The sequence below is a fragment of the Cupressus sempervirens genome, chromosome 4 (genome assembly GCF_028749045.1).
Source record: "Cupressus sempervirens isolate cs-2001-9-10 chromosome 4, ASM2874904v1, whole genome shotgun sequence".
NCBI classification, from domain to species: domain Eukaryota; kingdom Viridiplantae; phylum Streptophyta; class Pinopsida; order Cupressales; family Cupressaceae; genus Cupressus; species Cupressus sempervirens.
The window spans coordinates 717736703-717753985 of NC_143121.1; the positions used below are offsets into that span (position 1 = coordinate 717736703).

Below are 17283 nucleotides of genomic sequence, written 5' to 3' on the forward strand. Positions count from 1 at the left end.
TGAATAGAAGATGAAGAACAATAGATTAAGTATGTTGCTTGCTTTCTATTCAATCTTTCATTAAACTATTACAAAATTTGGGAGCAATCGACTTCAACTAAAAAACCCTAAAATAACCTTAAATTGATAATATTTCAAACTTCAATAAACTTTTAAACCTTCAACTCTAATGGCTACATACAATGGTGCTTGGAGCAATCACTACTTCAACAGGACAAATCCAAACAACAACAAACTTACTAAGTGAACAAGGGAAACACGTGCAACTGCAAGCACAAACTTCTTTCCTTGTTCCTTCTCTGCTCAGCTCTACAACTTCTCTCTGATCTGCTTGATCTACAAACTCACTGAATGAATGTAGAAAACATTCCTTTTTGTCACATTCTTCCTTTCCTTCTCAACGTTCAAATTTCAAAACTTACCTACCAAAAATAAATGCCTACCAACCATGGATGCCTGCAGTGACCTGACAGAGTAGATGGGCATGGGGCTTGAGGACAACTTGCTAGCTCTTGATGTTTAATTTCCAACACTCCCCCTTTGTCTCGAGCCAAACAAACAAGGATCACAACTAATCCAAATCAACTACACCAAGACTCTCTCTTAAGTGTACAAAAGTTCCAATGTCTAATGGCTTTGTGAAAATGTCTGCTAGCTGCTGCTGAGACTTACAAAAATTCATTTTGATATCTCCATTCTCCACCAACTCTCTGATGAAGTGATATCTGATCTCAATGTGTTTGCTTCTCCTATGGAAGACTGGATTCTTGGACAATGCAATTGATGAGATGTTGTTACAATAAATTGAGATTCCAACCTCTTGCCTTTCATTCAAATCTGTCAAGATCCTCCTTAGCCAAATTGCTTGACATGCTGCTACATTTGCTACAATGTATTCAGCCTTTGTTGTAGATTGAGCAACAATGCATTACTTCTTGGATGCCCATGAAATTGCACCTGATCCCATATGAAACATGTATCTAGAAGTGCTCTTCCTATCATCTAAACTTTCAGCCCAATCACTATCAGTATAACTTACCAACTTGAATTCATTTGATGTAGTATACAAAATTCTAAATCCCTTGGTACCTTTCACATACCTTAAGATCCTCTTTCCCACTTGCCAATGGGAATCTTTTGGTGTTTCCATAAATCTGAAAATCAGACTTACTGCATGCATTAGGTCTGGCCGAGTTGTAGTCAAATACATTAGACTTCCAACCATACTCTTGTATAGTGTTGGATCCACTCTCTTGCTAGAGTCTTCCTTGCTCAACTTCAGACCTATTGCTGTTGGTGTGGGGGCTGCCTTACTATTCTGCATTTTAAATCTCTCCAAGATCTACCCTGCATATTTTTCTTGAGAGATGAATATGCCATCATGCATTTGTTTTACTTCTATGCCTAGAAAGTACTTCAAGAGACCTAGGTCTGTCATTTCAAATTCACTTTTCATGGCCTCTTTGAACTCACCAATTAGAGCCTTATCATTACCAGTAAAAATCAAGTCATCTACATACAAGATAACAATCAATACATTACCATCTGCTGCCTTGATGTAAAGAGTGGGCTCATCATTGCTTTTACTAAAGCCATTGCTCATCAAATATGAGTCAATCCTACTATACCACGCCCATGGAGCTTGCTTGAACCCATAAAGAGCTCTCTTCAATCTATATAATTTATTCTCTTCACTTGCAACTTCATAACCAGGTGGTTGCTCCACATACACTTCTTCTTTCAATACACCATTTAGAAAGGCAGACTTCACATCCATTTGAAATACCTTCCACTTGTGCTAAGCTGCAATTGCTTTGACAACACACACGGTTTCTATTCTTGCAACAGGGGCATAGGTCTCATCATAGTCTCTTTCATACTGCCATTTGTAGCCCTTGACTACCAGCCTTGCCTTATGCCTATCAATCTTGCCTTCAGCATTGCATTTGGTCTTATAGATCCATTTCACTCCAATCACTTGCTTCTTGGGAGGCAATTCAGTTAGCTCTCATGTCTCATTTCTTTCTATAGCATCTATTTCCTCATCCATGGCCTTACACCATTTCTTCTCTTTGATTGCTTCTTCAAAATATATTGGATCACCATGAGAGAATAATGCAAAATTAACACTCTCATCATAATCTTCATACCTTTCATCTTGGTATATCTCCCTAAGACTCTTGGTCTTTCTTGGTAACAGGGAGGAGAGTGTGGGATCAGAATCTTAACTGTTGTTGCATTGCCGACCAGCCTGGTCTTCACTGGTACTCGGCACTGACACTCGATCATGCCTAGAGGAGCTCGGCACTATCTGAACTTGCTTGCCTTTTCTTCTATTTGCTCCTTCTTCTTGTTGTTCATCAGCATCTTCTTCACTCATAATTGGAACTTTACTAGAAGTGCATGGTGACTCATCAATTGAACCATACCAAGACTGATTTTCAAAAAATTTCACATCTCTTGAAAGAGTCATCTTGTTGTTCAATGGGTCATACAATCTGTATGCCTTTGATTCTGAGTTGTACCCTGTGAAGATGCACTTCACACCTTTGTCATCCAATTTATGCCTTTTCTCTTTAGGCACATGTGCATATGCAACACATCCAAACACCCTTAAGTGTTCAACTGTCCATCTTCTTTGTGACCATGCTTCCATTGGAATTTTGTCATGGACTGCCTTTGTAGGAAACCTATTAATTAGGTAAACTTTTGTTGCCACAACCTCTCCCCAAAATTCAGTTGGGAGACCTTTCTCTTTCATCATGCTTTTTGCCATTTCAACAATGGTCCTGTTCTTTCTTTCAGCTACTCCATTCTATTGTGGTGTATAGCTGGCTGTGAGCTCTTTCTTTATGCCATGTTTCCTGCAAAAATTTACAAAAGAATTGGAGGTATACTCCCCTCCTCTATCTGACCTTAGGACCTTGATATAGTGTCCACATTCTCTTTCAGCTTGGGCTTTAAATTCTACAAATTTATCAAATGCTTTAAATTTATTCTTTAAGAAATACACCCATGTCCTACAACTGAAATCATCAATGAATGTCATGAAATAAGTACTCCCCCTAATGGAAGTAACTTGCATAGGACCAACTAGGTCGGTATGCACTAACTCTAATGGATATCTAGCCCTCTTAGAATTTTTATAATTAAAGGGAAGCCTATGTTGCTTACCCAAAATACAAGCCTCACACTTGTCACAAGAATTTCCTACACGTGGCAAACCATCTACCATTCTTTTATTTGACAATAAATTTAAACCAGCATAGCCTAGATGACCATACCTGAGGTGCCATAGCCGTGAGGGGTTTTCAATCACACTCCTTAGAGCTGATTGTGTGGGAGGTGCAGCACGAACTTGAGATGAGAAACATGTCTCAATCCTCAAGGGAAACATTATGTTCTTTGTCATCTAAACTGCTGTAAGTAAGTTCTTGCTCCCATCTTTTTCATGAATGACACACATGTCATTCTCCATCAGCACTTTGTATCCATTTTGAATGAGCTGACCAATGCTCATCAAATTGTGCTTCATACGAGGGGTGAAATACACATTTTGTATTTCCCTTTTCTCACCTTTCTTGGTGCGGACCATAATAGATCCTTTGCCCACAACTGGTAGGGTTCCATTGTTACCCATTTTAATTTCAGATTTGAAACTCTTGTCAATGAATGAAAACAAGGTTTCATTGCCACTCATGCGGTTGCTACATCCACTGTCGAGGTACCAAACCTCAAGGCTTCCTTCTTCACCAACATTACACATGATGAAGGCATCAACATTGGGTCCACTTCCTATGTTCACATCAGCCACATTTGCTTGTCCTGACTAATCATTTTGCTTCTTCCAGCATTCATTTGCATAATGTCCATATTTATGATAGTAGTAGCATTCTACATTACTCTTATTTGAGTTGTAGTTTTTCTTACCTCCTCTTGAGGTATTTTGAGAGCTACTTGCTCCATCTGCTCTTCTTGAGCTTTCTACTGCAGCATTCCTTTGTCCTCCATTACCTCGACCTCTACCTCTGGAGTTTCTACCTGAGCCATTTCTTCCTCTCCCCCTTCTTCTTGAATTTGACTGAGCCTTGAATGCTTGCTCTTGGAAAGTAGAAGATGTAGATCTATTGATCTTATGCTCATGGGTTTGAAGAGAACCCATCAACTCATCCATTGTCAAAACAGTGAGGTCTTTTGCCTCTTCTATGGTCATGACCAAATTGTCATATTTATGAGGTAAACTCCTCAATATCTTCTCCACTATCCTCTGCTCTTGATAGTCTTCTCAATTTGACTTCAATTGGTTAATCACATTGGAGGTTCTTGAACTGAAGTCTGCAACTGATTCATTTTCCTTCATCGGAAGGTTCTCAAATTTCCTCTTTATATTTTGTAGCTTTATAGTACGGACTTTATCAGTTCCCTTGAAGTTCGTCTCAAGGATATCTCATGCTTCTTTTGCATAATTTGCTGCTGCAATCTTTGAAAATACAGTCTCTATCATTGCTGCTTCAATCAAACTTAATGCCTTAGCATCTTTCCTCCTTGACTCCTTCAAATGAGTTTTTTGTGCATTTGTGAGGGCAGCATACTGAGTTGGATCAGTCACATCATTGAATCCATTGACCACAAACTCCCACAAATCATTTGCAACCATTATGGTCTTCATCTGCTTTGCCCATGTATCATAATTTTGCCCATTAAAGGATAGTGGCTGCTGCCATATCTTTTCTACATCTCCTGCCATGTCAAATATCTCAAGAAAAATAAATGCCCTAACTCACTGTGGATGTGGGGCCTCAGAGCTCTGATACCATGTGAGAAATATATTAAAATCAAACTTAAAGTCAACCTAAACCTAAAAATTTTACTCGGCACGTGAATGTGCCGAGTGAAAATTTGCTCGGCGCCAACAGATGCCGAGTGACAGGCAACAGGTGCCGAGTGAGCTCGACACAAAGAGGAGCTCGGCACTTGAAGAAAACTGCTCGGCACAAAAAGAGCTCAGCACACACACAGGAAATGCTCGGCAACAATGGATGCCGAGTGAGCTCGGCTCCAACTGAGAAAGAGGATGCCTAGTGTTATGTTTCAAACTTAAAAATTATATCTTAGGAAATATTTCAACGTGAATGCTTTCACCATTAAAACTAGAAAGCCAAAGCTTTAACCTTTCAACCAAACTTGTCAAATGCAATGAATAGAAGATGAAGAACAATAGATTAAGTATGTTGCTTGCTTTCTATTCAATCTTTCATTAAACTATTACAAAATCTGGGAGCAATCAGCTTCAACCAGAAAATCTTAAAATAACCCTAAATTGATAATACTTCAAACTTCAATAAACTTTTAAACCTTCAACTCTAATGGTTGCATACAATGGTGTCTGGAGCAATCACTGCTTCAACAGGACAAATCCAAACAACAACAAACTTACTGAGTGAACAAGGGAAACACGTGCAACTGCAGGCACAAACTTCTTTCTTTCTTCCTTCTTTGCTCAGCTCTGCAACTTCTCTCTGATCTGCTTGATCTGCAAACTCACTGAATGAATGTAGAAAACATTCATTTTTGTCACATTCTTCCTTTCCCTCTCAACGTTCAAATTTCAAAACTTACCTACCAAAAATAAATGCCTGCCGACCATGAATGCCTGCGGTGACCTGACAGGATAGATGGGCGTGGGGCTCGAGGACAACTTGCTGGCTCTTCACGTTTAATTTCCAACATTTATTTCAAACAGGGAAGTGTAAAATCAGCACAATGCCATTTTTGGAGCAATGACAATGCAAGTTCAGGATAAATTACTAATAGTGAATAGAGGTTAAAGGATCTCCTAACCTTGCTACTGGAACTATTTAAGAGGATTGCTGTTCAATGGAGGATCAGGGAATGGAAGAGATGATAATCAGTCAAGTGATCGTGTAAAATGGTGGCAAATATTTTCTTCTGGAGAAAAGACAACAGATTTTATATGATATAACTGGAAACGAAAAGAGAAATTACAGCTTGAATGATTTATTAGAATGTGTTTTTGATTTCTTCCTATTTAAGGACATTGTATCCGTCCCGGTTTCTTGTTTTCTTTGGTTTGTGTATGTTTAGGCCACAACCTTAAGATTGAACACAAACAACCTTAAGATTGAACACAAATATCGCTTGGAAGCAAGAATCGTTTCTCAAACTTGTAATATGCAATAGTTGATGTGTTTTTCTTGCCAACAATCTCAGTCATTAGTATTGCCGTTGAGTCACTGTTGGAAAGTATTAAGTGAATGGTTCCATTTAATTTATCAGCAATCCATCGAAACAGAACATTTAAGAATACAGATGACTAGTAGCATTTTTACAGCCTTGAGACGGTTACTGTGGCAGTTATCTGGGATGGATATCTTGTGCAGATTGTTATTATAAAAAATGAAATCCATGTAAACTCTGTTAGTAGGACTAGTCATGGTTTACTCTACAGACTTTCAATCCATCAAATAGTCCCTTAAAGCACAAACGATCCTATAATGTTAATATTTTTTTAAAATTATGCTATTTTTCGCTCGATATAGCTTTTGATTACCAAAAACATGATATTTCCTTGATTAGGTCTTCACATGGTGTTCAGTTTAGGATTGCCGGAGGTTTGCTTCTTGGACTGCATTTTCTCTTAAGTATCTAACAGCTAAAAATTCCAATAATAGTTAATTTTAGATCTTTTATAATACTGATTAGTAGCAACAGAGCCTATGAGTTGACATTTTTTCCCACATTAATATACAGTTACAGTATATGTAGTTCTGAAATATAATATTATGATGCCACGTTCAAGTAAAGTTACACTTAAGGAATCACTTGCATGATTCAAAGTTCAAGCTAACTGTATTAAACTAGTTTAATTTTGTTGATGCTATATGATTTAGTTTGATTATTACCGCTTATATTATCAATTTCAAAATGGTTATTTAGAAGCATTTTGAATCAGTAAAATTACCAAAACTATTATCTAATGATTGATAGTAATAAATATTTATTGATCTGTCAGACTAGTATTGCACAGAGTGTGTCTACCAATCGTTTGGTAGCACCTTAAGGTGCTGTTACTAGTCTTTAAAACCATTGCCGTTGAGCATTCATTCCCTTTTTAAGAATAGTATTCCTTAATAAAGACATAAGATTTCTACAGTCTACTGTAATTCAAATAGTATTTTTGGAAACAATTGTATTGTGATTTTGCTGTCAGAATTTAACTGTGTAGTTTTTAAGTAAATTTATTAACCCACATTTCATGAGTGTCAGTTTAAGAAAACTCATCTCTCACGAGAATGAATGGAACACTTAGCACTCATTGTAGAGATGAAGCACCAGGACTTCCCAGTAGGTCACCCATCCCAGTACTAACTTTGAGGAAATTTCATGGTTAAGTTTCTTCAAAGTTAGTACTGGGATGGGTGACCTACCGGAAAGCCCTGGTGCTTCATCTCTACAATGAGTGCTAAGTGTTCCATTCATTCTTGTGAGAGATGGGTTTTCTTAAACCACTACTCATGAAATATGGGTTAATGAGTTTTACTTAAAAACTACACAGTTAAATCCTGATAGCAAAATCACAATGCAGTTGTTTCCAAAAATTCTATTTGAATTGCAATAGGTTGTAGAAATATTATGTCTTTGTTAAGGAGTGTTTAACTACACTTAGCACTCATGATAAGCTTAAGGGGCTCTATAATGAATGGCTCATAAGGCACAACACTTGTTGAAGGATTTACAAATGGGGTTGCAAGATAAGTGGCACTTCATGGTTAAGTGTGTTTGAGTTGGAGTACTACTGAGAGTGACCTACTAGGAAGTCTTGGTGCTTCATCTCTACAATGAGTGCTAAGTGTTCCATTCATTCTCATAAGAGATGGGTTTTCTTAAACATAAGAGATGGGTTTTCTTAAACCACTACTCATGAAATATGGATTAATGAGTTTTACTTAAAAACTACACAATTAAATCCTGATAGCAAAAAGATATCTTATGTCTTTATTAACGAGTGTTTAACTACTCTTAGCACTCCTGATAAGCTTGAGGGGCTCTATAATGAATGGTTCATAAGGCACAACACTTGCTAAAGGATTTACAAATTAGGTTGCAAGCTTAGTGGATTTAACCTTTGAGGAAACTTCATGGTTAAGTGTGCTTGAGCTGGAGAAATACTCGGATGGGTAGCCTACTAGGAAGTCCTGGTGCTTCATCTCTACAATGAGTGCTAAGTGTTCCATTCATTCTCATGAGAGATGGATTTTCCTAAACTACTATTCATGAAATATGGGTTAAATGAGTTTTACTTTAAAACTACACAATTAAATCCTGACAACAAAATCACAATGCAATTGTTCCCAGAAATACTATTTGAATTTATTAAGGTGTTGTAAGTAGTTTTAAAAACCATTGCCGTTGAGCATTCATTCCCTTTTTAAGAATAGTAGAGCAAGACAGATTAGTTAAATACTACTTAATAAAGACATAAGGTTTCTACAGACTATTGTAATTCAAATAGTATTTTTGGAAACAATTGCATTGTGATTTTGCTATCAGGATTGAACTGTGTAGTTTTTAAGTAAAACTCATTAACCCATATTTCATGAGTAGTTGTTTAAGAAAACCCCTCTCTCATGAGAATGAATGGAACAATTAGCATTCATTATAGAGATGAAGCACCAAGACTTCCTGGTAATACCACCCATCCTAGTACTACTCCAGCTCAAACACACTTAACCATGAAGTTTCCTCAAAGGTTAAATCTACTTAGCTTGCAACCCCATTCATAAATCCTTCAGCAAGTGTTGTGCCTTATGAACCATTAATTATAGAGCCCCTTAAGCTTATCATGAGTGCTAAGTGTTCCATTCATTCTCATGAGAGATGGGTTATTGTAATGAGTTTGACTCAAAAATTACACAGTTAATTCAAAATCTTGATAGCAATATCACAATTTGACTTCCTAATGCAAAATATCTCCTACTTATCAATTGATGATCTCAAGGGGCTTTATAATGAATGATTCACAAGGCGCAAGTACAACACTTGTTGAAGGTTTTGCAAATAGGATTGCAAGCGAAGTGGTTTTATCCTTTGAGGAAACTCTGTGGTTAAGCGCGCTTGAGCTGGATTAGTACCGGGATGGGTGACCTCCTAGGAAGTCTTGATGCTTCACTTCTATGAGCATTACTTAGATGCAATGAATGCTAAGTGTTCTATTCATTCTCATGAGGTATGTGTTTTTGTGAACCACTACTCATAAAACATGGGTCAGTGAGTTTAGTTCAAAAAACTAATATAGAAAATATCTCTTACTTATTAAACAATTGTAAGCGAATTTCTAAATCAACATTTAGAATCATATTCCATTATCCATCGTTAAGATTGAACACTACTTTCCAAAGTATAAAATATTATTCACGTGAAATTTTATAGGCAACACATGTCTAGATTAATTATGTTTACCCCATATTTCTTAATTATCTGATATTTAAGTTTTAAAGGATTGGCTGAACCGCCATGAATGCTATAAAGGTTAAATTTAATGACCGTGGCCATATCTAAGCATTTCAACTTTAAAATACAACCAGAATTTTTGGGACTGTGTCAGAAGGCTATAATTTTGGGTTTGCTTGTCAAAAATTGCAGGGATTATAATAAGGGCAATGTTGAACAGATAACTGCAATAAAATTAACATCCATAAAGAATTTACTTGAGGAGTAAGGTAGGCTGTCAAATTTGATCCCGACTGATTAATTATTTCTACTCATAAAGAGACATTTAAGGCATTTTACATTATGTTATTGTGCTGGTATGGTAGTGTCTTCTTTCTATGACACTGGGTATATAAAATACAAATTGATGTAGGGAAAGATAACAAACAATGCTGACAGAAGCAATGCTTTCAGATCATTTGGAAATAGAATATGTTCATTGATTTTATAGATAGGAATTGAAGTACATAAATTGGGCCCAATGGAGATCAATGAGCTTATTAGCTGGCACTTATTCAATTTTATTCAATAGCGCAGCCATGAATAAATGAATTTCTCAGTACAGAATAGAAACAGAAGAAATGATGATGTTCAGAGATAGAGCATATAAAAGAGATCCCTCTTACTAACGAGTACAATTAGCAATCATGATCTTCTAAAGTTAATGGAATATGCAGCCATGAACCTTATGAACAGTGTTATTGTAACAAGAACTACATTGTCAAACAATAAATAAAATGGAGGTTGAACTGTCCCAAAGTCTGCTGTTTTACATGAGCAGTCACTTATTGTGTTGTATGCCTCTGACCTACAAAACGTTAGAAAATTCAATTCATTAGCTCATAGTCATCATATGTAATTCCCCAAGAAAACTAACATTTTAAGGAATAAAATTCATGAAAAAGAAAATTCACCTAGTTGAAGGCAACAATCTTGGTGACAGCAGTCTATAATGGTGGAGGTGGAGATTTGTAATAGTATGGTGGAGGATGAGAAGTAGATGGGGGAGGTGGGGAGTTGTAGTAATATGGTAGGGGTGGGGAAGGAGATGGAGGTGGTGGAGACTTGTAGTAGTAGGGTGGTGGTAGGGATGGAGATGGTGGGGGAGGAGACTTGTAGTAGTAGGGAGGTGGGGGTGAAGATGATGGCGGGGGAGGAGACTTGTAATAGTATGGTGGAGGGGAAGATGGTGATGGAGGAGGGGATGACTTGTAGTAATAAGGAGGTGGCAATGAAGGGGATGGAGGAGGTGGTGAATTGTAGAAGGACGGGGGAGGAGGAGAGGGTGATGGTGGAGGTGAAGGTGATGGCGGGGGAGGAGACTTGTAATGGTATGGTGGAGGGGAAGATGGTGATGGAGGAGGGGGTGACTTGTAGTAATAAGAAGGTGGTGATGAAGGGGATGGAGGAGGCGGTGATTTGTAGAAGTATGGGGGAGGAGGAGAGGGTGATGGTGGAGGAGGAGACTTGTAGTAGTAGGGAGGTGGGGGTGAAGGTGATGGCCGGGGAGGAGACTTGTAATAGTATGGTGGAGGGGAAGATGGTGATGGAGGAGGGGGTGACTTGTAGTAATAAGAAGGTGGTGATGAAGGGGATGGAGGAGCTGGTGATTTGTAGAAGTATGGGGGAGGAGGAGAGGGTGATGGTGGAGGAGGAGATTTGTAATTATAAGGGAGTGGAGGTGAGGGAGATGGTGGTGGTGGTGACTTGTAGTAATACGGAGGTGGAGGTGAAGGGGATGGCGGAGGAGGAGACTTGTAGTAGTAGGGAGGTGGGGGTGAAGGAGATGGTGGGGGAGGAGATTTGTAGTAGTAAGGAGGTGGGGGTGAAGGAGATGGTGGGGGAGGAGACTTGTAGTGGTAAGGAGGTGGTGGTGAAGGAGATGGTGGGGGAGGAGACTTGTAGTAGTAGGGAGGTGGTGGTGATGGAGATGGAGGAGGGGGTGACTTGTAGTAGTAAGGAGGTGGCGGTGATGGAGATGGTGGTGGAGGGGACTTGTAGTAGTAGGGAGGTGGGGGTGATGAAGATGAAGGAGGGGGTGACTTGTAGTAGTAGGGAGGTGGAGGTGATGGAGATGGTGGAGGAGGGGACTTGTAGTAGTAAGGAGGTGGTGGTGAAGGGGATGGTGGAGGAGGAGACTTGTAGTAGTAGGGAGGTGGAGGTGAGGGAGATGGAGGAGGGGGTGATTTGTAGTAATATGGTGGAGGAGGAGACTTGTAATCGTATGGAGGTTGAGGTGAAGGGGATGGTGGAGGAGGAGACTTATAGTAGTATGGTGGAGGGGGAGACTTGTAATAGTAGGGAGGAGGAGAGTACGGTGATGGAGGAGGAGGTGAAGGTGATGGTGGAGGTGGGGACTTGTAGTAGTATGGTGGTGGATGTGATGGCAATGGTGGCGGAGGAGACTTATAGTAATAAGGAGGAGGCAATGGTGAAGGAGATGGTGGAGACTTGTAGTAATAGGGAGGAGGAGGAGATGGTGAGGGAGGTGGTGGAGACTTGTAGTAGTAAGGGGGTGGAGGATATGGTGATGGAGGGGGTGGAGACTTGTAATAATATGGAGGAGGAGATGGTGATGGTGGGGGTGGAGATTTGTAGTAGTAAGGAGGAGGAGGAGATGGTGAAGGAGGGGGTGGGGACTTGTAGTAGTATGATGGAGGTGGAGATAGTGATGGAGGAGGAGGTGACTTGTAGTAGTAGGGTGGTAGAAGTGACGGAGATGGAGGGGGAGGTGACTTGTAGTAGTAGAGCGGTGGAGGTGACGAGGGAGATGGAGGGGGGGGTGACTTGTAGTAGTAGGGTGGTGGAGGGGAGGGAGATGGAGGGGCAGGTGACTTGTAGTAGTAGGGTGGTGGAGGCGAGGGAGATGGAGGGGGAGGTGACTTGTAGTAGTAGGATGGTGGAGGCGAGGGAGATGGAGGGGGAGGTGACTTGTAGTAATAGGGGGGCAGCGGTGAGGGGGATGGAGGAGGAGGTGATTTGTAGTAATATGGGGGAGGGGGAGAGGGAGAGGGTGGAGGTGGTGACTTATAGTAATACGGTGGAGCAGGTGATGGAGATGGTGCAGGAGGAGACTTGTACTCATATGGTGGAGGTAGATGTGGTGATGGAGGAGGGGGTGACCTGTATTTGTAAGGAGGTGGTGGCGAATGGGATGGAGGGGGAGGTAACTTGTAGTAGTATGGGGGAAGAGGAGAGGGTGATGGTGGTGGTGGAGGTGGGGACTTGTAATAATATGGTGGCAGAGGAGAGGGCGATGGGGGAGGAGGGGATGGTGATGGTGGAGAGGGTGACTTATAGTAATACGATGGAGGGGATGATGGATGTGGGGACTTGTGACCAGGAGACTTATAATAGTAGGGTGGAGGAGAGTATGGTGATGTTGGAGTTGAGGACTTGTAATAATATGCTGGAGGATAAATGTAATAGTGTGGAGTTTGGGGGAATTTGTATTCGTGTTCACTCAAAATACGCTCCCCATCTGCATTTGCAGAAGCAGCATTGCCCATGCTGGCAATGAGTCCCACCAGTAGCACTGTAACAAGCCGGGGGCGGAGGTTAGTGCCTCCTCCCCCTTCGAACTCCACCATGCTTATCTCTCTCTAGCTAAAACAACAACATACAATGCCTGTACTTTTTTACTACAGTGGACAGAACTAGCTCTGCTTTTTCTAGCAGTGGAGAGCAGAAATTCCTCTCTGATATCCAGATCAAGCTTCTGATTTTTCCCGCAAAGGAGCTCAGAAGCTCCTATCTGATATCCAAAACAAATGTAAGCAAGTGTTTATATAGCAGAAAGTTAGTTTCATCTGCCAGCCCAGGCGAGCATTGATATTCATTTTTGACAGTGTAGCAGCAAAATCACGAGTCCCTCGAAATAACTGAGTTACAATCCTTAAACAATGCATCCATTTGCAGAGAGATGCATTAATAAATAATAATAATAACCAGTGGTTTTTAAAGTCCATATTCAAGCATTTAACTAGTTTTACCTTCGGGTGGGAACATACGCGGTGACCATTTTTATAGCCCGAGACATTCGCCGGCTTTAGAGCAGCCGCGCATATTACAACTGTGTATTACGTAGATTTGGCTTATTTATATATTTCGACAGACGAATGCTGCAGCAAATTTATTCGAGGAGACTCCGTCTCAATCATTTGGAAAATTGCAGATTTATTTTATTTATGCAATCATCTAATGTTCTGTGTTCTCCATAGCTACGCTCAGAGTAATCATCGAAGAATATAATGTGTTCATATTTTATATTAAAAAATAGTAGTACTTCGGGGAGCGAATTTGACATTATTTCTAAGAGGAGGACGAGGAAAAGTCTTCTCAGCCTCTTTAATGCGAAGGAACTGTCACAGAATTAGAATTTTTATATACAGAAAAGAATAATGATCATAAGCTTCTCTTAGGATTAAAGAACTGATTGTAGTAATATACTAAAATAGATGTGATGTAATAGATCTTTGGATTTGATTTTGTTAATAGGTGAAAAATGAGGAAATATAGACAGATGTTTTGGTATTAAAAAAATTCAATCGCTTTATTTACATTACTTCTACGTTGAACTCGGAATATCTAGAAATACAATTGGGGAGGTTGCCAAGTAAGGTCTATTCTTCTTTGATCAAACTAATTTAATAATAACTCATAAGAAAGATCAAAGATAATGGGTAGTCATGTAGAGGATCCCTAGGTGTTGATACAAGCAAGTAGTGTAGCGACAATGATATGGCAATGTTCCTAGCATGCAAGTATTATTCATGAGGTGTAAATGAATTAGGGCTACTCCCTAAATATATCTTCAAAGGTGGCAAGTGATGCTTTTGATTAGATTAGTAGGGGAAGGGCCTTGATCCCTATTGCGAAATAAGACAATAAAACACTATAGACAAATAAAAACAACAAAATGTCCGCCCCAACAATTATTTGTCCAATAAAAGCCAACTATAACCCAGAGGAAGCTTTCTAATGCGAGTAGTCAGCACAATAGCATACTTAATTACTAGTCTCGTAAGCCTACCAAAATTAGCCAAGTTCAACATATCACTATTCATCATAATATAACTATTGAAGTCTTTATCAAATTAGGTACTTAACAAGGCACAAACCCACCATAAAATGCCTAACAACTAAAAACACAAAGAAACTAAGGACCTTTTTTTGGGAAGAGGCAATGTCTCAATTCTTTAGCTCTTTCAACACTTCTTTCAAGCTTGCCATGATATTGTTAATCAAATCAACACCTTTTTTCCCATTTATCTTTTTTCGCTCTCTTTAGGTTCTTCCTAAGTTTTTGGGTACCCAATAAAGGCACTCACAATCGCCTTTAAAGTGTCATTTTTTATCACAATGCATGCTATTATAAGTTTTCTAGCTCATTTGTTGCTTGTCTCTTGAAGATGTCATCCAATTTAGTTTCCACCATTTTCAACCTCATCTAAAGGTCAATCTTTATATTTTTGAGACCACCTTCATCCTTGAGAGCTCCTTCATCCTCAAGTGTATTAGGGTTGGCATGTATCTCAATCTCACTTTTTTGGGAGTACTTTATTTCCTCATTTCTTGAATTTCCTTTTTTTGAAAGTTGCAAGTGATGGTTGAATAAGGTTTTGGACACCTTTCATAATATTTATATTATATTACATAATTATTATGTGGGTAGTGCAACTTGGGGAACATCAGTTGGTGTGCTTCACTAGACCTAACCATTTTTAGGGTCATTTTATGTGTTCTATTATAACATTGGGATATTATATTGTATTTGTCTAATATTGGGGAAATATATCTAATAAAGTGAAAACTTAGTACCCAATATTAAATGTGGGGTCAATGGTATTATAGTCACATAGTTTTGGGGCACATTGTTTTAGTATACTATTGTTTCTATTTTGTATGAGTTTGTTTCTCTAAAAGAAAACACATTTTAGTGGTTTGAGTGAATTGTTTATATTGAGTCTTTTTGAAGTTTGCATATTTAAAGCATGACATGTCACATGGGATGAACAATGCATTGGAGGGCTTGATGTTTTGGAAGTGTTCTTACACCTCTTTAAGTGTTTCTTATTGCTTTATACTCAAATAATACAAGAAGCATGAATACTTTTGGAGGTTGAGTTTTCCCCTCATAAGGATTTTCCTAGGGCATATCTTTATTATCTCTTGGCTTGTCTATTTGATCTTTGTAAAATTGTGTTGGTTCAAGCTTGTATAGATGCTTGTCTCGCATGGCTTATGTATGAAATGGACTAAAACTAATTGAGTATGAAACATTATTTTGTAACAAGTTGTATCAAAGCTTTCATGGTTTATTTGGATTTATAATCCTAGCTTGTAAAGTTGAAGCAATGGTTATGCCCCCCCCTCTCTAGACAACCTAGAATAGGAAAAACACTATAATTGTCTAATATATTAGCTTAAGAGTTATTAAATTTAAAGAGAATAAAGAAAGATATTTAAAAGGACAACCTAGAATGAGAGTGGAAAATGGTGGAGGCTAGACCATGGTTGAGGAAGTGTCCACCAAAACTCAAAACACATAGAGAGAGAGAGAGAGAGAGAGAGAGAGAGATTATGTAGAATTTAAACAACACATAGTAGAAAAAGGACAACAAAAGATGAGGCCATAAAGCAAAATACATAAGGAACAAATGGCTAGATAAACCCCCTCAAACCAAATCTAAAGGTTATCAAGTTTGGAGACAAACAATACCAAGATAGATAAATAGTTCCATAACATATATTTTTTCGTAGTCATAAAATTAACTTCATTATTCTTATGGAAGATGCCTAGACACTTAATTATCATTTGCAACACAAGACTTCAAAATGTCCCAAGCCACCACCATCTTCTCTTCACAAATTTCCTTGCTAAAATAAAGATACACCCAAGTTTTTTGGATATAACATTTGGATTGATTCTTTCAATATCCTAAGACAAATGCTTCCAACTATGAGGATCAACAATGCGATTACCAACAACAAGAACCCATTCTTATCGACTAAGTAAATGGAGAATAGTAGAGAAAAATATTTTATACACCAACTATATAGTTATCTAAGGCTGAGGGGAACCAATTGATCCTAAATATCTGTAATGTAGATGATCCTATGCTAAAGAATATGTGCAAGGTTGGTATTCTTCTCACCAAGAATGGGAGTGGTTGAGAAATCTTTCGAGGTAGCTTTTAACATCCCATTACAATTTGTAATTAAAAAGTAATCTTTTACTTTTGAACCCTACAAGGATTTCAACATTTCCTTAGTCCGGGATACATAATCTATTGTGTTTAAGGGAGGAAAAATATTCAAAGAGTCCTCCTAGAAATATGCTCTTTTACCATCATAAATAATCTAGGTGATGGGAGAGAAACACCTGGCTGCATCTAATCATAAAATTCCACATATGTGATCCAAAAGGAGGATCACACACAACAAAAATTCTTTCCCGATTCTTTGTATCTAGATATTTATTTTATAGATTGGCATCCCACTTCTAATTATGGCTTGAATACATTTTCTAGATTAATTTTAGCACTGAGAGAAATATTTATACTTTCCAAGTTATGGATCTCTGAACCTCCAAAATTATTTGGAATGCAACTTTCCTCCAAGCTAAGAGATGAACTTTATCCTTGTTGGATTATGAGGTTGATGATATCATTTATGCCAACATTAGCCCTTGGTTTATCAATTTTTGTTCTTTGATGTATTGGTGGTTGTGTACCAAGAGGTCAAATGTATCAGTTGCACATTGTTCATTTT

General features: G+C 38.6%; 1 protein-coding gene across 1 annotated transcript; it reads right to left on the reverse strand.

The window, feature by feature from the left end:
- Positions 1-10457: 10457 nt before the first annotated feature.
- Positions 10458-13100, reverse strand: LOC149563285 (uncharacterized). The gene is made up of 2 exons (XM_089823993.1): positions 12950-13100; positions 10458-12817 (listed from the first exon to the last, which is right to left on the reverse strand). Exons 1-2 carry the CDS (start codon positions 13098-13100, stop codon positions 10458-10460), a joined length of 2511 nt encoding a protein of 836 aa, XP_089680119.1.
- Positions 13101-17283: the final 4183 nt, after the last annotated feature.